This window comes from Thecamonas trahens (assembly GCF_000142905.1).
Source record: "Thecamonas trahens ATCC 50062 unplaced genomic scaffold supercont1.45, whole genome shotgun sequence".
Classification (NCBI taxonomy): domain Eukaryota; order Apusomonadida; family Apusomonadidae; genus Thecamonas; species Thecamonas trahens.
This window is the reverse complement of record NW_013657635.1, coordinates 140,096-162,740: the sequence shown is the minus strand read 5'-3', so window position 1 is coordinate 162,740 and position 22,645 is coordinate 140,096. Positions and strand designations below refer to the sequence as shown.

Below are 22,645 nucleotides of genomic sequence, written 5' to 3'. Positions count from 1 at the left end.
TCGCGCTCACGCTCACGCTCACGCGCTCACGCTCGCGCTCACGCTCTCACTCTGCGCTCAAAGGTCGCGCGTTGGTTGGTGACGGCAGGCAGCAGCAGGTGTATCGATGTCAGGTGTAGGCAACGGTGGTGATGGCGCTGGTGCTGGTGGTGGTGTGTTGCCCGGCAGTGGGACAGGAAGTGATGGAGAGCTGATGCAGAACTACATGCGAGCGCTAGAGGTGCTCTCCACGTCCGAGGTGGCCGAGGAGCAACAGGCGGCACAAGAGTATATGCTGGCGTGTCAGGCTTCGGCCGATGGATGGTCGCTGGCAGTGGAGCTGCTTCAGCTGGGCGACGAGGTGTGGGGCTTTCTCGGCGCCAAGATGCTCGCCTCCAAGATCGTCAACGAGTGGCTAGGTCTGGAGCCGGATGCGCGAGCGCAGCTGCAGGGCATGCTGTTCCAGCTCATTCGCAAGTTTGACGCTGGTCCGCTCAACGTCCTCACTCGGCTCTGTATCGCCTTTGCCGGGCTCCTACTCCGCGAGCTCGACGGATTCGAGGGTGTGGTGGTGTATCTGATAGGCGAGCTGGACGACACTCCGACGTCGCTCGTCCAGATCCTCACAATTCTGCCGGAGGAGTTCCAGCGAGCCAATGTGCGAAAGGCGGTGCGGAGCAAGCTCCGTCACGAGCTACTCTCGGCAGCACCGCAGGTTCTCGACTGCCTCGAGGCGCTGCTGCTTGCTGACGGCGCGCCCCGGCTTTTCAGCGCAAAGTCCTCTACTGCCTCCACGCCTGGATCGAGTACGACCTTCCACACGAGCTCGTTCTGCACTCGGCGATGCTGCAGCACGCATTTGCAGCGCTGACCATGCCGGAGCTGTTTGCCGTGGCCGTCGACGTTGTTGAGCTTGTGCTCTCACTGCCGCTAGCCAAGGCCTTTCGCGCCGAGCTGTCAGGCATGGCCTCGGCGGTGGCGAATCTCCGCGATCAGGTTCTGGCCGCCCACCAGAGCGGCGAGTGGGAGCATGTCAAGGGCGTGGGCCGGCTGGCGGCCGCTCTCTGTGACAGCGAGCTCCCGTGGCTCCTCGAGTGCGAGCTGAAGACGGCGGGCGTGCTGTATGACATCCTCATGGTGTGCGTGGCGACGCCAAAGCGGTCAGCGCTGGAGCTCTCCATCCAGGCGTGGTCAGATCTTGCGCACGAGCTAGTCAAGCTGGAGAGCGATCCAGGTCGGCGGCTGTCGTCGGCGGCGCCGGCGGCTCTCCAAGCCTTTGTGCCGGTCTTTGCCCAGCTTCTGGAGCATGCCTTTTCGCGGGCGCGGCTCTCGCTTGACTGGGAGCGGCTCGACTCATTTGACACACACTACTGGCAGCTTGTGCGTCGTGATTGCGCCGAGCTCTTTGAGTCATGCGCCGAGCTGCTGGGTCCTGTCGAGTACTTTACCGGGGCGCTGGCGTACCTGCGGGCGCGGATCGCCGACGCTCAACACGACACCACTAATACGACCTGGCGCGAGGTCGAAACCGCCCTGTTTGCCATTCGAGTGGCGTCCGACTACCTTCCGGTCGATCCGGGCGAGGACGAGTACGAGGACGTGACGCGGACGGCGACTTCGGGCAGTCTGCGGCGGCTCTCGCTGGCGTCGCAGGCCGAGGCCGCCAAGATGGCACTAGAGAACTCGGCGTTCTCGCGAGGGCGGTCGGCGTCAGAGCCCGGGCTCTTGCCGTCCGGGCCCGGGGCGACGGGCGGCTTTTCGGCGCCCAGCTACCTTGCGGCGGTGTTGAACGAGTTTGGGGCGCTCCCGTCACACGTCCGAGTCGCCAAGTCAGCCATCAAGCTTGTGGGTGCGTTTGCTGGGCGGTTTGGCGGCCTCGCGCCGACCGCGATGGCGCTCATCTTGCCGGGCTTTGACGAGCCGGGCCTCTGTACGACGACGGCGTCATGCCTCCGCGAGCTCTGCTCGTCGTCGGCTGACAACCTAGTGCCTATTCTGGGCAACATGGTGTCGTCACTGACGAGGGCCATGGACAAGCTTCCGCTGCGGCCGCAGCTGCTTGCGCTAGAGGCTCTCGGCTACGTCATTGCCAAGGCCGAGCCTGGCGAGGCACTGGGTGCACTGGAGGTCCTCGCGCTGCCGCTGATCGAAGCGCTCGAGGCCGAGCTGGAGCACGGTAATGTCGAGGCCGCGCATGTCCTCACCTCGCTCACGGCTACGCTGTCGCTGCTGACGGCAGCGTGCCGATTTGTGGATATCCGGAGCGCGGTGCCCGGGCGGTCGACGCCGCTGCTTTGCGTGGTCGAGCGAGCATGGCCGGCCATCGAGGCCGTAGCCACGGTAGCTCATCGCGACGAGGAGCTGGTAGTGGCGCTTACCCAGTTTTGCGGCAACGTGCTCCGCGCCTCGTCCAAGGCCTTTGCGCCGCATCTCGACGTCATGCTCTCGCTGATGACGTCGACGTACATCGTGCAGCCTGCGGCGCCGCTGCTCAATGTCATCGAGACCGCAGTCGCCATCCACAAGTCGACAGACGCGCTGCGAGCCGTCCTGCCGGGCACGATCGACGGGGTTGTGACCCAGACGCTGGCGCACTTTTCGGCTTCAGACTCTGCCATCAGCGCAGCGCCCGACCTGGTCTACGGCTTCTTCTCGCTCCTCACCGCAGTGCTGCGGCACGAGCCTGCGGCGGTGGTGGCATCGGACTCTCTCAACCACCTGTTTCTCACTGGCATGCGTGCGCTGTCGTCGCAGGAGAAAACAGCGATCTCGTCGGTTCTCCGCTTCTTTGACATGTTCTTCTCGCAAGAAGTGGGCGGCGCAACCGCAGCCGTCGCCAATGCGGCCATGCAAGACGCGTTTGCCAGCTACGGCGAGCCGCTGGTCCGGTTTGCCATAGAGGCCTTTGCGGGCGGCCTGCCACGGTCGCTCGACACCAAGGTCGCCGACTTTCTCTTTGCCATCTCGTTCCGCTTCCCGTACGAGGTCAACTCCCTGCTCCAGCAGCTGTTTGGCTCTGCCGCCGACTACCCGTCGCCGCACGCCAGCCCCGAGTCAGGACAAGTTCCTCAAGGCGCTGATGGCGGCGCGGGTCCGAGGCCGGTTCCGTCGCGCTGTCAAAGACTTTTCGCTGCAGTGGCGCGGGCTCTCGAACACGCCGTATGGCGCCTCGCTGCATGGCTCGGGCTTGCTGGGCATGTGAGGTGCGCGCGCTTGTCACTGCATCGCGCTGGGCCTGTCGAATGAGCCGCCCAGCAGCTCGGGCGTCCACATCCAACGATCGTCGGACCAGGCAGCGGTCGGTCGGGAGCGATTGTCAGACGACAGGTCAAGTACGCCCGAGTCGGTCATCCGGCGCAGGAGCGTGCGCTTGACGCGGAGCTGTACCCTGGCAAACCCGGTGTGCTGGGTCCTTCGCTCACTCTGAAGGGTGTGGACCGAGATGTAGCCGTGGCCATGGCCGGGCAGCAGCGGCACAGTCGTCGCAGCCGGGCAGAGGCAGCTGCGGAGCTCGGGAAGGATAGCGGCCTGAAAGTAGGCGTACCAGTCGCAGCCCGGCTCGCTTGCCTCGGCCAGGGCGGCCATGACCGCCGGTGACGCGTCTGCGACACGGCGAGCGATGCTGCGCCAGAGAAGCGGGTCGCGAGCAAGGCTGAGCAGCCGGGTGCAGGTGGCCGAAAGCGCAACAATGTCCGCAACCGCGTCAGCGGCGAGCTTATGCATGATGATGGACCACAGCTCGTTGGGCAAGGTGGTCCACGGCGCGGGCGGTGAGGCACTCAGTTGGGCTGCCACGGCTTGTAAGCGTCGGTTCTTCTTGCGGCGCGAACGCCGCAAACAGTGCGGCATCGCGTTGGTGCAGTCTGAGAGGAACATGAGCTTGGAGATGCGGCCGGTTTTGGCTGCGGCAAGGCTTGCGCAGGCTGGCGGGCCGGACGGGAGCGAGGTGCTCGGCGTAAAGAGAAGGCGGACGGCGGCGCGAGTTGTGGTGCGGCGATCATGGGGCACGCCGCCAACGTTGATGCAGTCTTCGCAGCCGGGAGAGTGGTGCGAGGGCTGGAGCCAGGACCGGACGGTGGTGCTGACAACATCGATGCGCAGCCGATACAACGCAGCGAGGAGGAGAAGAAGCTCCATCTGGTGCGGATCGTATTTGAGGCTGATGGTGAGTACTGGGAGGGCCGATGCGACAATGTCACTCCTGGCCGCGCCTGTCGCAGCCTGGCGGACAAACCACTCGCGCGATCCGCGCTCCACAAACCGAACGCCATTCTGGGACGACGACTGCGGGCCAAAGGCGTTGGGATCGAGCGCATCGTGCCTGGCAAAGAAGCGCGCAAAGCCCGGGCCGTGCCGCTCGACATAGCACCGGATCAGACCCTCTGTAGTGATGGCAACATCCCATGATCGCCTGCGACGGTACGATTTCTTGTACCATGCCCAGATGGCGTCGACGATGGCGGCATTGTCGGCTGCCTCGACCTCGTGGAGTGCCTGCAGCCAAAGCTGCTGTCGCTCGGCGGCCATGTGATCATCCTCGATGTACCAAGACTTGCGCTTCCCCTTGGCTTGCTTCCACACCTTGCCCGTCATCCGCGACATCCTTTCTAACAGTAAGACGTGCAATGGTGAGAGAGATGTGCAAAGCGATGGCTGTCCGCGGGAGTGATGCTCGTGGTGGTGGTGTCGTCGATCAGTCCGCTTGTGGTCCGACCACGAGCCAGACTCGTCGAAGACTCTGCGGATGGGGGAATGGCGGCGGACCAGAGGGAAGGGGGGGGGCAGCGCAAAACGCGCAGCACGGACAATGTAGAATTTGTCATGGACCACCTCCATACCCATGTAGAACGGTGTGATCTGAGATCTGAGTTGCAGGAGTGATCGGTCCAGACTCTGCATCTCTGTATCTCTGCCGAGTTGGCGAGTGATGAGCAGCCAACCGACCGAACAGCCAGGGAGCAGCAGGAGCAGCAGCATCACCACCACCACCACCACCACCACTCGCCACCACCACTCGCCACCACCACCACCACCACCACCACCACCACCACGACGACGACACGACACGCACTGCTCGTGAGGTGCGACCATGGCCACCGGCAATGAGTATCAGCACCGCGTGCTGTACAACTGGCTCCTCCACGACCTGTACACCAAGGGCAAGCACGACGAGGCGGTGGCTCTGGTGGACCAACAGCTGGCGACGACAGGCGGAGCATCCGAGTATGCCCACTACATCAAGGGCCTCATTCAGAGGTCGCAGGGCAAGGTGACAGACGCTCTGGCACAGTTTGATGCCGCTTGCAGACTCAATCCGGCCTCGGCCGACAACGCCAAGCAGAAGGCCCGTACTCTGTTCCTGCTCGGGAGACACGCTGCCGCACTGGAGGTCTACGATCTGGCACACGAGCTGCATGTGGCTGATGAGAAGCGGCGCGCGGCCGCGGGCAAGGCGCCTGGGGCCCGCGTCTCGCGCGCGGCGAGGGCTCTGCAGGAGCGCGGCGATTGGGAGATCTGGCACAACAAGGGTCTCTGCCATATGTATCTTGGCGATCTTGAGGCGGCGGCAGACGGGTTTGAGCGGGCCAATGCCATTCAGCGCCACGACGTCACGTACCTGATGCTGTCCAAGCTCGCCGAGCTCCGCGGCGATGCCGAGGGCGCGCGACGGCTGCTGGCCGAGGCGCTCGAGTTCTCGCCGGAGAACCCGGAGCTGCTGACGGGCCTCGGCGAGCTGCACATGGCGGCCAACGACGAGATGCAGGCGTTTAATCAGCTCGGCAAGTCGCTCTCGCACAACCCGCGCGATGTGGGCACGCTCCTGGCGGTGGCGTCGGTCATGCAGTGCAACGCCGACTACGACGGGGCGCTGGCCAAGCTGCGGGCGGTGGCGCAGCTCGCACCCAACGCGCCGCAGCTGTGGAACAACATCGGCATGTGCTTTTACGGCAAGGGCAAGGCTGTTGCAGCCATCTCATGCCTCAAGCGAGCGCTGTTTCTAGCCCCGTTTGAGTGGCTTGTCAACTACAACCTCGGCATCGTCCACCTCGCACAGGCACAGCCGGCGTCGGCGTTCCACTTTCTCAACGCCGCTGTCCGGCTCAACCCGGACCTGGCTGCCGGCTTTATGTACCTCGGCGTTACCCTCTCCAAGCTTGGTGACTTTGCCAACGCCTGCACCGCCTACGACAAGGCGATGGGACTCGCGGGGAAGATTGAGCAGAACGCGCAGACCAAGGCCGATGTTCTGCGCATTCCGCTCAACTACGCCATCACCTGTCACCGCTTTGGCGACACGGCACGGGCGGCACGTATGTTTATGCAGTTTGAGGCGTCACTGGCGGCAGCCGACGAGCCGTACTCGGTCCCGCCCGAGCTTGCCAAGCCATTGGAGGCGCTGCGCGGTCTGTACGGTGTCGGCAAGTCGGGCTCGTCGACCTCGCTCTCGCCGGCCACGTCAAACGCCTCGGGCGATCTTGTGCCGGGCTCCGCCACGGGCGCGGCCGCGGCCTCCACCACTGCATCGGGCGTCCCGGCCTCGGCCGGTCTCTCGGGCTCGCCGCGCACCAAGCGAGTCCGCGTCCGCAAGCGAGTTGGCTTGTAGCCCGTGGTTTACTCGAGCTGGACCTCCTCAAAGTCGTCCGAGCCGGTCAGCCGGTACACAACGTAGACGACGGCATCGTTCTCGATGTTGGCGTCCGAGAGCGTCTTGGCATCCTCCACCGGCTCGTCATTGAAGATGATCCGCTGATCCTCGGCCGGCTGCTCCGTAATGATCTCGATCTGAGCCTTGACATCCGCCACCGTCTGCGTCGGCTCGGTCTCCACAAACATGGTCTCGTTCTTGTGCTTGACCCGAATGTACATGCTCTGCCCACGCCAGCAGCACACGCCGCGCAGCGCAGCCCCATCACAGCCCCATCTCCACCATAAGTCCAGTACATACCCCCGCCCCCTACACCCTGCCCTTGCTCCAGTCCCCAGTCCCCAGTCCCCAGTCCCCAGTCCCTAGCCCCCAGCCCGTCCCCGTCGCTTTGCCTGTACCCCGTGGCCCATGCCGCCGCCGTTCCCCGCCACCAGAACCTTCCACCATACCCAGCCACATATACACACACACACATACACACACACACACACACACACACACACACACACACACACACACACACACATGGGTACATACCATGGTGAACTCTTCTACCCAAGCAACACCCAGCAGAAGACGAGTACCTCCCCTCCCCTCCCCTCCCCTCCCCCCCCTCCCCTCCCACCCCACCCCCCCCCCTCCCCCATATCCCCACCCACCCAGATACAAACAACCATGATCACAACCACCACCATCATCATGACCATCACCACAAAGGTACTGCATCAACGTTTGTTCGTATGGTGATGTATGTGCCAGCAGTTCGCACGAGGAAATGACATGTCATTCGTTCGTTCGGTGAACGGGTAGGGAGGGGGGGGGAGGAGGGGGGGGGACGGAGGGGGGAGGGACAAGACAGAGAGGGTGCAACACGCCACCGCGTCAACTCCACGGGGAGGAGACGAGGTTGGACAGTTGGGGGAAAGGCTAGAGTCTCTTCCTTGCGTGTTTGTGAGGGGGGATACAATGGCATCTATAGAGACAGAAGCCGCAGGTTGGGCAGGTGGTGGTGGTGGTGGTGGTGGTGGTGGTGGTGGTGGTGGTGAGGCTCATGCGGCCGCGGCAAGTGAGAGTTTGGGAAGGCTGCGGTCGGTCTCGGTGAGCTCGGCTGGGGGAGGGAGTGGAGGAGGAGGGGATGGTGGAAGTGGCTCGGGCTTTGGAAGTACACAAGGTATGACATGGTCGCCTACAAGGGAGACCTTCTCCACAGACGAGGTCACAAGCCCTGCTCCCTCCACCATTGGTGCCTCGGACGACGCCCTCGTCGCCTCGTCAGGCTCTGGAACAGCGGTTTCTCACGGCTCGTCCTCGGCCTCGCCTTCGGTCGCTACCTTGGCCTCGGACCACTCAGGTGCCTCTGCGGAGCCTCATATGGTCGCGGCACATGCTTCCGCCTCGCTCTTGCCTGCCTCCCGTCTGCAAGGCTCGCCGGCTGGTTACGCTCTTTCTCAAAACGGTCACGGCCTCGCTGTTGGCCATGGCCAGTCGCCCTGCTATGCCCATGGCGTACAACCTCCTTCTGCTGCTGCTACTGCTACTGGCATCCGCTCGCCGGCAGCTCGTCAGCGGACACCGGTTCCGCGCCTTGCGCTCACCGCAGCGAATCTCGCCCGCATCCAGGCTGCGCACAGTGGGCAGGGCGGCGGCCGGGGCAGCGACGGGAGTGCCTCGCGGCCGGACGGGGCCAAGGCCTCGTTTGAGTCGCTCTCCTCCTTTGTCTCGGACTCATCGGGCTACACCGTTGGGTCGCGGACGCAGCAACTGGCGTCGATGCATTCGCCGCGCTCGCTGGACCTGCCCTCGCCGCGGCGGCTCGTCACCCCGCGGATCCTCTCGCGCAAGTACCAGTTTCTGCGCACCCTCGGCCGCGGCTCGTACTCGCTCGTCAAGCTCGCCAAGATGGCGACAACCGGCGAGCTGGTGGCGGTCAAGGTCCTCACCCCGCAGGTCCAGTCCGAGACGGTTCGCATCTCGCGTGAGACCAAGGTGCTCAACCTACTCTCACACCCGCACATTGCCTCGCTCCGCGAAGTCCAAGTCACCGTCGATCACGTGTACATGGTGATGGAGTACGTCTCTGGTGGCGAGCTCTTTGACTACATCGTCACCCGCGGCCGCATTCGCGAGGCCGAGGCCCGCCGCCTCTTCCGCCAGCTCGTCTCGGCTGTCGCCTACTGCCACGGCAACTATCTCACCCATCGCGACATTAAGCTCGAGAACCTTCTGCTCGACGACGAGGTCAACGTCAAGCTCGTCGACTTTGGCTTTGTCAACGAGTTCCGCCCGCATGAGGTCCTGGAGACCGCGTGCGGGACGCCGGCATATGCCGCCCCGGAGCTCCTCTCTGCCCAGCCCTACCTTGGCCCGCACGTCGACATTTGGGCCATGGGCGTCACCCTCTACGCTATGGTCACCGGCTCACTTCCCTTTGACCACCCAGACGTGGCCACCCTCTACTCGCTCATCCGCAAGGGCGAGTTCTACCAGCCGCCGCAGCTCTCGGACGGGGTCAACGCCCTCATCGCCGGCATGCTCACTGTCGACCCGACCCAGCGCTTCTCGCTCGACGAAATCGCCAACCACCCGTGGATTCTCGAGGGCTACTCCGGTCCGCCGGACACCCATCTTCCGCACCGCGAGCCTGTCGTCGCCCCCGAGCACTCAATCCTCGTCGAGCTTGCCGGCTACGGCTTTTCCACCCTCGAGGTCACTCATGCCCTTCTCCACAACGAGCCGTGCCTCCACGCCGCCGTCTATCATCTCGCTTGCGAGCGCCGCGCTGCCGCCAACGCGGCCGCCGCTGCTCGCGACGCGGAGCTCGGCTCGCTTCATGGCTATGGCTCTGGCTCTGGCTCTGGTCCTAGCACGGCCTCGTGCAACTCGTACTCATCGTACGGCTCGTCATCGTCGCACGTTCGCGTCCGCACCTTTTCAACCTCCGGCTCGGGTTCGGGCTCGCGCCGACGCTCTGTCTCGGCCACCCGCTCGCACTCGAGATTCTCGTCGTCGACCACGCTCGGCTCGGTGGCATCCGTCACTTCGGTTGCGTCGGCCGGCTCCAACGCCTCCGACTCGGACTCGGTAGCCAAAGACGCGTCAGCCGCCACTGCGTCGGCGGTGAGCGCGACGACGCCCACCCTTCCAGCACTTCCGCGTCTTGACCTCGACAAGACCCGGCCGGCCGCTGCATCGCGCTCACGGACCAAGTCGTCGTCGTCGGGCTCGCCGTCGTGCGGCCGCGAGCTCGACTCACCGGTCGCGACACCGGGCAAGACCGGCAAGCACAAAAAGCATGTCAAGCGCCGGACCCGCATTCGGGTCCGCAAGCAGGTCCGCGCCCAGGCCCGCGCTGCCCGACGCCCCACGCCAGCCAGCACGGCGTTCCCGCACAACCCGCCGCCGTCGACCTTGTCGGTCTCGTCGTCGCGCTCGCGCTCACCCAAAACCATGAGCCCGGTATCGAGCCTGACGCCGATCTCGGAGGCCGTCGCTCCCCATCCTCCGCCCAGCATCGCCGTTGCGAACATCCGCGCCGCAGGTACTCGTACCCGCGCCCGCGCCATCTCGGCCTCCTCATTCGAGAACTCGGTCTCGTCCATCGACTGGTCCGCTGTCCGCTTCGCGCCGCTCAACAAGTCTGAAGACTCCGAGGGCGACCTTCCAACACGGTGCGGTACATGCCGAAAGCGGCCGAGGCCCAGTCGCCACCGGCTGATTCTGTGGTAGCGGCCTCGCCGCCGCCGTCCGGCGACCAACCGTCTGGCGGCAAGACGAGCCGGCCAACGTCGGCCACACCCACACCTCCGGTCGACACCGCCGTCGACGCCCAGCTCCAGCTCTCGCTCTCGCCACGCGTTCTCGAATACGCGCGCTCGACTGGCGCGCCCAAAGGAATGCTCACTGCGCCCGGGCGATGGGAAGCAATGGCCGAGCGCCGCGCTGCCGAACAGGCGGCCGCCTTGGGCGAGGGCACCCCGACCTCGCCCAACATGCCCGAGCTCCGTGCCGTCCGCGGGCCGTTCTCGGTCGAGACAACGACAACCCGCTCGCTCAAGGACACCTGTGCATGCATTGCCGATGCCCTTGAGGACTGCGCCGTCGACTTTACCCTCTCCAACTATGTCTACGACTGCAAGCTAGCCCTCGCCGACCAAGACGACCTCAGCTTTACCATCGAGATCTGCCGCCTCCGCCGCATGTCGCTCCTCGGCATCAAGTTTACCCGCGGCGAGGGCCAGCCGTGGATCTACAAGGCCCAAATCCAGATTCTCCTTGCCCGCATGCGCCTTTAAAAACCGGAACCCTCCCCTCCTCCGCCGCCCGCCGGCCTGTCCGTCCGCGCAGGCAATTCGCCGTTGGCGCCACCGCCACCGCCACCGCCACCGCCACCGCCACCGCCACGCCTCCCCCCATAGCCACACCCCACCCCCATCACCATGCACATCTCCGCCACCCGCCCACTCGGGCACCGGCGACCTCCATCAGCACTCACCCTCCACCCACCGTCTGGCCTCGGTCGCAGTGCCAGTGCCGCCACCCGTGCTCCGTCCGCCCTCCCGTCCACCGCCGCAGCCCGCCGCCCGCCGCCGTCATCGCTCCCGCCGCGCCCGCTGCGCCCGCTCACTGCCCCGCTCGTCATTCCGGCACATCGTTGTCCTCCGCCATTTGGATCGCTCACTGCTGCTGTCTCGCACTCGCTCCATGCCGACAAGGCCAAGGCTTCCGCGGCCGCCGCCGCGGCTGCCCTCGCCCACACTCCACTGGCCGATCTGCCGTCGGTCGTCGCCCCGAGTCTCGTCGCAAACCACCACTCCGCCGCCTATGCGTCGGCTCCGGCCTCATCTAGTGGGCCGCTGTCGCAGGGCAAGCAGCTGCCCCGCCGCCCATCGCCTGCTACCCGCGTTGCTCTCTCGTCGCCGCCGGCGCGCAGATCGCTACCGGCCTCGCTCCAGGTCGTCCATGCCCGCCTAACCCCGCTGGAGGAGGCCCAGGTGACGCTAGAGGCTCGTGAGCGGCGGCAAGGTGGGAAATCGCTGAGGGACGCTGCCCGCGCTACCTCGCTGGCCGCGTCGATTGTCTCGGACAAGCCGCGCCGCACGCTGACCTCTCATGCCACCCTCAGCCATCGGCTGCTCTCCGGCTCGGCGCCGTCGCTCCCGGTCCGCACCTCGGTGGTCGCTGACGACCTCAACCGCGCCCGCACCACGTGGCTCCTCCGCCAGCCGCCGGTCTCGCCGCTCAAGGCTCGCCAGCGCGCTGCGGCAGCGTCGGCAGCCTCGTCCGCGGCTGCCGCCCTCACCCGCGCCGACCCACTCTCGCATCGCCTCTCCTCACGCTCAATCCTTTACGGCGGCGAGTAGCTCGGCATCGTTCGCATCGAGCTCAAACCCAGTCGTGCTGTCGATCACCACAGGCTCAAAGTTGAGCCACGTCGTGCCGCACCCAAACTCGACCAACGCCGACTTGCTCTCCGCCCACAACTCCAGCGGCAACTCCATTGCCAGCGCAACACACTCGCCGCTGCCCACCCGCGCGCCGCCTATCCAGGCCACGCCATCCCGACCGCAGGCCTGCAGCACATCCGCCCCACTCGACCAGTCCTCGCCGGCCCAGTCAACTGAAAACCTCACCACTCGCGGCCCGTCGCCGGCCTCCAGCGCCACAAAGACCGGCTTGCCGGCTTGGCGCAGCATAGCCGCGCGCAACGCTCCCAGCATCATGCCCCGGCTCTCACTGTTGTCGTACGCACTAATCGCTTGCGACACAAAGTCGTCTCTCGGCACTTTGAGCACTGGTCGGCCCCTGTGTGAGTAGAAGCGCTGCAGCGGGGAGCCGTTGACGCCCGCCCACGACTCGAGGACCACCAGCCGCACGCGCCGCCCGCTTCGCGCCGCCATCTCGGCCTCAGCGTAAACCGCATACGCTCGCAGTATCGCCGGGTCAAACGCCATTTTGCGAGCTTGTCGCAACGTCGTCCACTCCCTCGCAACCGGGTCGTGTCGCCATCGCTGGCCCGTCTCAACGTCCTCCCATCCCAGCTCCAAGTACGGCCGCGACGTCGCGCGCATCATCATCATCCACCCGAACCGAGTCTCCTCCCGCCGCCAAAAGTCCGCCCGAGACTGCTGTATGCCCGCCACCACGTTGACGACCACCAACAGCGCCACCAGCACAGCTGCCCGTCCGCGCAGGCGCTCGCCCAGCTGCAGCGGTCGTGGCGGTCGTGGCGCAAGCTGCACCGCGTGCAGGATGACCATCGTCAGCGGAAACTCGCCGATCGGCAGCGTCAGCTTGTTCACCACGTGGAAGCCGACGATCGGCAGCGACGCCACCGTCCAGCCCGCCCATCGCCCGCAACTCAGCACCTTTGCGGCAGGCTCGCTCCATCGCGAGGCCATAAACAGCACCGCGAGGCCCGGCGCCCACACCAGATCCAGTAGGAGGCCTCCCCAGGCGACGCCGGCCGTCACAGCCACCGACGGCACCAGCACCGTCCGCAGCGGCACCAGTACGTCCGGGCTCATGATCAGCTGGGCGGCCAGGACCTCCTCCCGCCACTCAGGCGTGGTGGCCTTGATCAGGCCGGCCCAGCCGTAAACAGTGGCGCAGAGGGCAGCGATGGCGAGAGCCTCGGCCTCGGCCGCCATCTCGCTGTCGCCGCCAAGGGCAAAGACAACGGCGAGGAGTGCGTACAGGTACTCATGGTTGTTGTACATGGCCACGTCCTGGACCAACAGCCAGGCCATGGCCAGGCCAGCCAGGCCCCAGGACCACCGCTCGACCTTGCCCATCAGCGCCTCCTGGCTTCCCCGCACCGCCGCCCACCCGGCCGTCGCCGCCGCCGCCAGCAGCATCAGCATCTCGCCGGCCACCACCGAGGCCATGGTGCTCGGCGAGAGGGCCAACCGAGAAGGACACGAGCTCATGCGCCATGTCAGCATGTTCACCACCGCGCATAGCATGCCGCCGCACGCCTCGCCTGCCCGCTTCTCGCTCCCGGCTCCGCTTCCACCCGGACATCCGTCGCAGGAGCCCACCGTTCGCGGGTGAAAGGACGACACGCCCCACGTCCATCCGGCACGCTGCAGTCCGCGCCACGCCGTGTATGCCAGTACAACCGCAAGTAGACTCCGGATCACAGCCATGTACCGCCACACTGACCATCTCGCTCGTTTGGGTTTGACCCCGCTCCGCCCACGCCGCGATCGCCCCATTCTGTCCTGGCGGCCACGGGCAAGACACGTGGTGCACGCTGTGGCCGCCTTCTTCGCGGTAGCTCGCCATTTACTCGCCTTCTCATCGCGCTCCGGCTGCGGCAGCCCGCCGCCGCACCTTGTTCTCTTTCAGCGTCTGGATATCACGCTGGAGCCGCTCGATTTCGGCCTTGCGGCGGATCATCTCCGAGACGTTTGCGGCCTCGGCCGAGGTGGCGCCGGCGAGTGCGAGACCGCCGCTGGCGCCTCCGCTTGCGTTGCTGACATCCTCCCGCACCATCTTGCTCGCCGGCGTGGTGTAGACCTCGACTGCCTGCAAGAGCGTGGCACACGCCGAGCCCACCATTGATGCCGCCTTGCGGACCGAGCCTGCGGCTGCAGACTGGGTCCGCTCACGGAGCGCGTCGGCCACCAACGACATCACCGCCTCGGACACAACCGAAACCGCCCTGCTGAGCGCCTTGGCCGGTGCGCCCTCGCTAAACAGCACCATGGCTGTGGTCATTTGGGTCACTGCCGCGCTCACCGCATAAAGCGCAATGAGTAGCTCCTCGCGCTCTTCGTCGGACGGCATCGTCTCCTCCAACGCAATAACCACCACCCGCGCGAGCGTCACACATGCATCGGCCATCTCACCACAGCACCGCAGCGCAATCGACTTGAAGTTCTCCCGCTCCACATCAACCTCAGTCCCGCCGTCACCAGCAAGGTGGATCTTGGCAAGGACCACTTTGCCCTTTTCCATCTCATCGACGAGCGCCTGTAACTCAGCCGCAAAGACTGCGTCCGAGTCTCCGCCGGCGAGACCGCTCTCGCCGCCAGCCATGCTGGCTCGCTTGGAAACTGCGGCGGCGGCTGCGATCGCCTCGTCGGCCGCAAGCCGCACTGGTCCATACTGGGTGGTCGTCAGCGCCCGCATCGCCAGCGTTGCCGATGTCGCATGCGCTGTCGCCATCCGCGACCGCACCTCGTCACCGTCAAACACCTTGCCGACTACTCCCTCCACCGCCCCACCCAGCACAGTCAAGGCATCAGCAACAGCCGTCGCGTGCTCGTCAGACGCTAGCCAGCACTGCGCCTCGCCAAGCGTGGTCACCGTCTCGGCGTAGTTGCGAACGACTCTGCGGACCTCGCCCACAAGCTTGAGTGGCTTGCAGACAAGCGCTTCCGACTCGTACAGCAGCTTCTGCACCAGATGCCGCCCAAACTTGAGCGCGTCGACCACCTGCACAAGATAGACCTGAGAGCTGCCACTCGCGTACCCGCTTGCCAGCTTGACGGCATCGCTTCGGATTGCGGCCACTTCGGCTGCCATCGCCACCACTTCGTCGCGGGCCTGAGCCTCGGCGTGTCCGCACTCGTCCGCCGCCTTTTCCACTGCTCCCAATGCCTTGTCGACCGCCGCCAGCGCCTTGCTCGCGCCCGCAGCGTGGTTCTTGCTCCCCAATAGCTGCAGCGCCATTTCAAGCGCCTTCGCCGCGTCAGTTCCCACCTCGGCCACCCGATTGCGCTCAGCGACCGAGGTAAGGAGCAATAGCGAAAAGCTGAGCGTGGCCATGGTCGCCTCGTGGCGGCGTGCAACCTCGCGCGCCACCACAGCCGCGCTCTCGTCGTCGATCTTGTTGGCTGCAAGCGCTGTCGCCACCTGGCCTCGCGACTCGCGGAGTCGCGCAGCCACCTCGACCATGCACTCACCAAACGTTGCCGGCTGCTCGTCGGCACCGCCGCGGTCTCCGCTCTCGAGGCTCTCGGCCTCACCGACTTCGTCTTGATCGACCGCGTTGAGGATGTAGGTTGCTGTTCGCAGCGAGCTCGTCGCCGCCGCCATCTCGGAACAGGCTGACTCAAACACCCGCTTCGGGGTCTCACCGCGGCCAACGGTTTGGAGCAAGCGTGCCAGTGCAATTGAAACTCCCGAAGAGGCGCTCACAACTGCACTTGCCTCGACGTCGCGGGCCTGCAGCGCCATCAGTTCATCAACAAAGGCGAGGAGCTGGGTGCCAACATCTGCGCCGGCCTGAGCCAACACGTCCTGGAGCTTCTTGTCGCTGGTCACGGCAATGCAACCCGCGACCTCATCCACAATGGGTGGGAAGACCTTGCCCAGGGCCGCTGCGTGGACTCCAAACACAGCCAACTCCTCGTCCTCGAGCACCGCATCGCGCTTGGCGTGCGCGTTTGCCATGGTCACCAGTTTCTTGATGACCACAAGAAAGTCTGCAAAGGCGGCCTTGATCCGGGCCACGTACTTGCCGTATGTCAGTCGCGGTCCACGTGGCCGCTCGCCATCATGCCTGGTGGTAGCAGCGGCTGCCAGCTTGGCATTCGACGCTTCCACCAACGCCCGCAGTGTGGCCAGCGAGTGCCGCTCGGCGCGATCGGCTTCCAGCACCTCCCGCAGCTCATGAATTTCGACCTGGAACAGGTGAAGCAGTGCCGCTGGTGTGGCTTCGTCGGCCACGTCAGCCGGCACCGCGCCTCCACGGCATGTCTGGCAGGCCTTGACAAACGGCACCGCCTGCAGTGGGATGTCGCGCGCTTCGCGCAAAATCCGAAGGCCGAGCTCGGCCGAGCCGCACGTTACTGCAGCGTCGAGGGACAGGACCCGCAGCGGATCCGCGAGCTCGGCAAAGTGCAGCGCCGCGGCACCGAGACCCTCTGCCGAGCTCGTCGCCTGTGTGGCCAGCTCGGATGCCGCGGCCTCGAGCACGTTGAGGTGGGCCAGCAGGCGGTCGAGGCACTTGCCATAGTTCGAGGTCGTTGACGGTGGGAGCGCGTCGCGGGCAAACTGCGCCAGGAACCGCTGCATGTGCTGGGCGCACTTTTCGACGTGATCGATCGCAAAGACGCACTCCTTCTGGCCCGGCGAGACAAGCGCGGCCGTCTCGTGCAGCGATTGAAGCGCCCGCACCGACTCACCGAGCGCTGCAGTCATGTTGCGGTGCGCGGCTGCGTGGGTCGGGTTGGCCACTACCAGCTGCGACGTGACCAGCAGCGAGGTCTGCAGGTTCGCGACCTCGATGGTCTCGTCGATGAGCGCATCTTTGATGTTGGCGACCACCGCCGCAGCGTGGTCGTACTCGGCCAGCTCGAGAACACCCATGTACTCGACATAGTCGGCGAGCGCGGCCGAAAACTCGGCGACCCGCACGTTGAGCGCCTCGTTGGCCCGGTCCGAGTCTGGAGAGAGCCGCAGCACCTTGGACGCCCGCCGCACTGCACGCTCGGCGGCCTTGAGCGAAGCTCCCCATCGCTGGACCCGCTGTCGCTTGGCTTTGTCCTGAAGAGGGAGCTTGCGTAAGACGCGCTTGTTGTGGATGAGCAAATCATGTGTCGCCGCGGTCAGGTGCTGGGTCTCGCGGGTGAGTAGCGCGCCCTTGTGCGGGTCGACGCCCGAGAGCCCAGACAACGCCTGGGCCACCAGCGCCACGTCCTTCTCCACCACTTTGGCACCAAAGATGACAGCATGCTTTGCCGCGCTGGCTGCCGCCTTGGCTGCCACGCTGCTTTTGAGATGCTGCGCCGTGGCCAGCACACAGTTGATGGTCTTGGTGGTGAGGAGGCCGACACGCGAGACGGCCGAGGCGTAGTCATCAGGCGAGACCTCGGCCACATTGGCCAGAGCCTGTGACGCCGTTTGAAGCTCGGCAGTCGAAGCCAGCACTCGATCCTGCAGCTCCAGCGCGGCCTGGGCCACAGGAACGTCCTGTTCGCTGTCGTCGACAGAAGCTAGCTCGTTGCCGCCAGAACAATCGTCCTTGTAGGAAGCCAGCTTTGCCAAGGCGCCGTCAATCATGGTCCGCGCCTTGTCGAGCTCCTTCGACTGCGCCTCTGGATTCGGTGCCGCTAGCTCCTTGTACGTCATGTGAAGGGTGGCGATGGAGCCAGCAACGTCGTTCTGCCGGAAGCGAGCGCGAGCTTCATCGTCGGTCGGATCGACAGCAATGTCAGCAGCGTCGCGAAGCGCGACGAGCGTCGACTGCAGCAGCGAGAGCAGTGGAGCATTGATGGACTGAGCGCTGTCGGCGAGCTCAGGAGTGGCGACCGATGCCGCGGCGGCGCGGTAGATAACGTCGGCCATGGCACTGACTCGGGAGACAGCGTGGGCCAGCGCCGACGGTGAGGCCAGCGCCGCGCGGTCGAGCGATGAGACCAACGCCGCGAGTGTTCGGCCAGCGGCAGACACTTCCTGCTCCATCATGGCCAGCGGCGAGGTGTCGGCCTTTTGGACAGACGTGCTCGACTCGCCCGCCAGTGCAGCCAGTCCCGATGTGGCCATGATTGATCCGCGGCGGCCCGACGAGGACGTGCTCGCCTGAAGGCCGGTGAGCGGTGACGGAGCTGCTGCCGGAATGTCCGCCAGCGCGGCGAGTGCCGAGGCGAGGTCCGACGCCGCCGAAGCGAGGTCGCCAAACTGGGCCACCTTGGGCTGCGACGCCAGGCGGATCTGGGAAGAGACTTCAGTTGCCTCGCCCTCCAGCTTGCGGACGAGGCGGCGAGTGTCGCCAATGCCTGGAATGCAGAGCATGAGCTCGTCGAGGGCGGAAAGGACAAGGGCGAGCGCAGCAGCCACTGCAGTTTCGGACCCGTACGGGTCATTGCCTTCGCGGACAACGGTCTGGGCGCACTCGATGAGCTCGATGGCGTCGGTGCAAAAGGCACGGGCGGCGGTGAGTAGCGAGTACTGTGCCTGACGGGTGGTCGAATACGAGGCCATGCCGATGGAGGCCTCAGCGAGGATGGTGACCTCGGCGGCGACGTCTTTGCAGTCGAGCGCAAACTCGGCCGGAGTCAGCGTCATGGCGGTGTCGCGAATGTCGGTAACCTCCTTGGGGATGGAGCGGACCGAGCGGAGCAGCTCGGCCTGCCACTCAAACTCCGAATGATGGTCACCGGGGGCAGGGTTGAGCCCGACGCTCGGATCGGCGACCTTGTCTAGCGCGGCGTTGATGGCCTGGATCTCGTTGTGGATGACCTGGATAGCAGAGTTGACATCAAGCGGCCAGCAGTCGATGGCGGCGACGGAGAGCGCCTCTTTGAGCTGGGCGAGTGAGCCGTGGGCAACTTCGGCAGCAAGAAGCGCTCCGTCGTCGGATGCTGAGAGCTTGGAGCCCTCGGCGATGGCGGCGCCGAGCGGAACGAGGATGCCATCGAGGAGTGCACCAAATTTGCGGACGGCCTTGCGCGCAGCCTGCATGGCTATGTCCTGGTGCCTGACATTGCTCGGATTGACCGAGTAAATGCGCATGGTGGTCGAGAGGCGGTCGATGGCACGGTTGGCCTCGAACAGCATCCGCTCGCCATCATCAGAGGCGAGAAGCGGCAGATCGGTGGCGGCGTCAAGAACACTACGCATGTGGCCGAGGACCAGTGCAGATGCGTCGAGAACGTCCTCAATCACAAACAAGTGCGCCCGTGAGACGTGGATCGAGTCGAGCGCGTCGAGCACATCACAGGTCTCGGTCTTGAGGCGTGCAATGCCGGAGGTGTCGGGGTTCTCGCCCACGCTCGCAGCGATGTCCTGAAGGGCGAGGACGGCACGAGCAAAGTCGCCAGCCTCGGCCTCGAGGGCGGCCCATGAGCCATTAACGTCACAGGCCTCGGCCTCAGTCTCGATGATGGTACCGAGCTCGGTAGCGAGCTCGCCAATGTAGGTGACGTACATGTCAAGGCGGGTGGCGTCTTGGGCAACAGTACGATCCTTGAGCAAATTGAGGTGGTAGCGGAGCTCTTGCAAAACGCGCGCGTAGTCATCGTGGAAGTCAGGTCGGTCGTTGATGTGCTCGAGGGTGGTGTAGAGGGTGGCCATGGCCTCATAGGCGGTGAGGCCGAGCTCAAACTTGGCAGCATAGTGAGCCGGGATGGCTCCAGTTGCAATGCGCATCATTTCCAGCAACTGGGCACCCTTGACCAGCAGCGAGTTGTGGACGTCCGGCACCTTGATGTTAGGCGCCGAGGCGCGGACCATCGACTCGTACTGGCGACCAAACGGCCGAGCGAGCAGAGGCGGCGCTCGAGAATGGCGGCCTCGGTGAGCGGCAGCTCATCCGGGAAAAAGTTGATGCAGGCGTCGGTGAGGTCGAGCGCAGCCTCGGTGACGGCTTCTGCCATGCGACCGAGGCGTTCAACTTGGCGCTCGGTCGAGGTAGCGACGCCCGAGGTGGCCAGCAGGCCCGAGACCGAGCTGCCGACCTGGGATGCGGCGGCCATGAGGCTGGAGATGTCGATGGCGGTGGCAGCCTTGAGCTTGGCTTCGCGAGAGCGGAGACCGTCGCTCGCGCCTGCGGCAGTCGCGTTCCCCTCCTGAGTACCATCCTCCGAGTCGTTCGAGTCTGAGTCCGAGCCTGAGTCCGAGTCGGTGATCTCGTACAGGGCCATGAGATCTTCCTTGGGATCATCCGACTTGCAGGTGGCGAGTTTGGCGTGGTGGTCCACGGCGGCAGCCGCAACATCAGTGGCGGCCGCAACCAGGCCTGCGGTTGAGGACTGGACCGACTTGTGGGCCTCAGCGAGGGCGTGCGCGGTCTCGGGGGAGGCGGCAACACCGGCTGCTGTGGCAGTGGCCTCGGTCAGCGAGGCGAGCATGTCGGCCAGGCCTTGGGCTGCGGCGAGTAGGGCAGACGGGTCGATCATAAGCGGGTCGTCGAGCGCCGACGCATGGAGGAGCTCGTTGGTCGAGACGGCGAGCGAGGCCGAGAGGACGGCAACGTTGTCTTGGGCATCGGCCTGAGCAAGGAGCTTGGATATCTCGTTGTCGTCGTCCGAGTCGAGGGCAATGACATCCCACGACTTGTCATGGGTCGTCTTGGTTGCGATGTCGTCGTCGTCCATAATGACGGTAGTGTGGAGATCCCTGCTTGCGGCGGCCGACTTGTTGAGAGTCGAGGCAACGGTAGAGACGGCGCCGACGGCGGCAGTCTCATCGGTCTCGTGGTCGACGATGGGCACGTTTTGCTTAGGAATGTCAGGGACAATGGCACCGCCAGCGGAGGCCGGCGCCTCGTCGTCGAGCATGGCGAGCTGCATCGAGGCGACGACCGACTTTGCGCCCGCAGAGCAGGCCGGGATGCGGCCGGAGCGCTGGTGAGCTGGAGGCATCTGGAAGCCGACCGCAAGCGGGCCCCAAACATCGTCACGGGCCTGAGCCAGGCGCTTCTTCTTGTTGCGCTCGAGGAGGACCATCATGCGCATGTAGTCTGCAACATACTGCGAGGCCTCGGTGAGCGCGGTCTGGTCCTCCATCTGGACCTGGATGCGGAGAGCGTTGCCGCGGGAAAAGTCAAACATGAGGCCAAAGCCGCGGTTGATGGTGATGCCGCCGACAGCGACGACCTCTGTCCATGGATGACTGACGACGACGTCGTTGTGCTTGGCCGGATCAAGCAAGCGCACGCCCTTGCCCGAGATGGAGAGGACACGGGCAACAAAGCGATACTTGCGGCCGGAGCGGACCTGCTCTTTGATGGGCCAGTTGGCCCAGCCGAAGAACTTGGATGCGCGGCAGAGCTTAACGTACTTGACGATGAGTTGCTCGCGCGAGTAGGCCTTGAATCGGTGCATGGTAGAGCGGACCGCGTCTTCTAGCCGGCTCTTGGCCTTGGCCTTGGATGGGATGACGTGGGCGGGGCAGCAGTCAGACCAGCGCTTGACAAAGCCCGGGAGGTCGTGCAACTGCGGGTTGTAGCCCGAGTCGCGGATGAGGAGCTGGAGGGCAGCAAAGAGGACAGCCTCGGTTCGCGAGGTGTAGAGCTCGCACGAGAGGACCATGGCTGTACACTGCTGGTAGTAGATGAACATGGCCTCGGGGTTGGTTGGATCAAAGTTGGGCGTGTGCTTGAAGAAGAGCTTCTTCTTAAAGTGGAGGACTGGCGGCGGCACCTCTTCGCCGGCCGAGTCCCAGGTGACATCGAGCGGAATGCGCTGCTCCGGCAGGGTCTGCGCGCCGCGAAGCCAGTGCTTTTCGGGGTGGTGCGGGTCGTCCTCGACCTTGAGCGAGTACTCGTCAGGGGCGCGGAGGCCGAGGACGGAGCCGATTTCCTTGACGATGCGGTAGACGCGCCACGACTCATCGATGAGGACGGTGCGTAAGGAGCCAAAGATGTGGAACTTGACAGCACGGCGGCGCATCTTGTAGTGCAAGCGTGAGCGGGTCTTGATGGAGTAAAACTTGAGTGTCCGCGGGCCCTGTAGGTACTTTGCGACAAAGTCGATGTCGAGGTGCTTGGCAACATTCTCTGCACGGCCGAGGCCGTCGTCCTCGGCGTCCCAGGGCGAAAGACAGCCCATCCCTGTTCGGGCGTCTTGGTAGGGTCCGAGTGGAGGATGGACTCGTTGATGACATCTGCCAGCTGATTGACGGTCCACAAGGGGTCGACCTCTTGCAGCTTGCGCGAGATGAAGAGCGCCTCGACTCCGGTGACGGGATGGCGATCGAAAACCTCGATAGTGAGGGTCATCAGCGACTCGGTCACGTGCCTCCCGAGCGTCGATCTGGGCTTGGGGAGGGCCGGACCGGTGACAACCGCATCATCAAGCATCACGTCGCCATTTTCCTCGTTCCGCGCCGCCTCCTTTCGCTGGGCAGCAGCCGCATCGCCCGAATCATGCGCCAGCGACGACGATGTTAGAACCTGGGAGCTCCGCACCGCCCGGCCGACTCCGCCAGCAGTCCGGACGACCATGACCACGTCGCCGTCGTCAACGGCCCTCGCCTGTGGAGCCATGATGTTGGTCAGTGCATCCTCGTCGTCATAGGAGACTGCCATGTGTATGCGGGGGTGGGGTGGTGGGGTGGGGTGGGGTGGCG

General features: G+C 65.1%; 5 protein-coding genes across 5 annotated transcripts in view; 2 read left to right on the top strand and 3 right to left on the bottom strand.

Annotated features, from left to right (window-relative positions):
• Positions 1 to 124: 124 nt before the first annotated feature.
• AMSG_09150 (importin-13) lies at positions 125 to 3,181 on the top strand (the record flags this gene model as incomplete). The annotated part of the gene is made up of 3 exons (XM_013899411.1): positions 125 to 694; positions 751 to 3,011; positions 3,034 to 3,181. The coding sequence occupies exons 1-3, from the start codon at positions 194 to 196 to the stop codon at positions 3,179 to 3,181; spliced, it is 2,910 nt and encodes a 969-aa protein (XP_013754865.1). The 5' UTR covers positions 125 to 193.
• A 145-nt stretch (positions 3,182 to 3,326) lies between these two features.
• Positions 3,327 to 4,671, bottom strand: AMSG_09149 (uncharacterized protein; the record flags this gene model as incomplete). Its single annotated transcript, XM_013899410.1, has 2 exons — positions 3,377 to 4,671; positions 3,327 to 3,348 (listed from the first exon to the last, which is right to left on the bottom strand). The coding sequence occupies exons 1-2, from the start codon at positions 4,579 to 4,581 to the stop codon at positions 3,327 to 3,329; spliced, it is 1,227 nt and encodes a 408-aa protein (XP_013754864.1). The 5' UTR covers positions 4,582 to 4,671.
• Positions 4,672 to 5,040: 369 nt separating this feature from the next.
• AMSG_12239 (uncharacterized protein) lies at positions 5,041 to 10,917 on the top strand (the record flags this gene model as incomplete). Its single annotated transcript, XM_013899463.1, has 5 exons — positions 5,041 to 6,559; positions 6,601 to 6,840; positions 7,841 to 7,999; positions 8,192 to 10,298; positions 10,352 to 10,917. Exons 1-5 carry the CDS (start codon positions 5,069 to 5,071, stop codon positions 10,915 to 10,917), a joined length of 4,563 nt encoding a protein of 1,520 aa, XP_013754917.1. The 5' UTR covers positions 5,041 to 5,068.
• A 1,090-nt stretch (positions 10,918 to 12,007) lies between these two features.
• On the bottom strand, positions 12,008 to 13,770 carry AMSG_09144 (uncharacterized protein; the record flags this gene model as incomplete). Its single annotated transcript, XM_013899409.1, has 2 exons — positions 12,008 to 12,022; positions 12,079 to 13,770. The coding sequence occupies 2 exons, from the start codon at positions 13,768 to 13,770 to the stop codon at positions 12,008 to 12,010; spliced, it is 1,707 nt and encodes a 568-aa protein (XP_013754863.1).
• A 150-nt stretch (positions 13,771 to 13,920) lies between these two features.
• Positions 13,921 to 22,645, bottom strand: part of AMSG_12238 (uncharacterized protein) — a gene marked incomplete at its 5' end in the record, with an annotated part of 9,794 nt that continues 1,069 nt past the window's right edge. The window contains 3 exons of the mRNA XM_013899462.1: positions 13,921 to 19,777; positions 19,825 to 22,095; positions 22,119 to 22,580. Of these exons, the coding sequence (XP_013754916.1) occupies positions 13,922 to 19,777; positions 19,825 to 22,095; positions 22,119 to 22,580 (8,589 nt within the window). The 3' untranslated portion in view covers position 13,921. The remainder of the gene's footprint in view (positions 19,778 to 19,824; positions 22,096 to 22,118; positions 22,581 to 22,645) is intronic.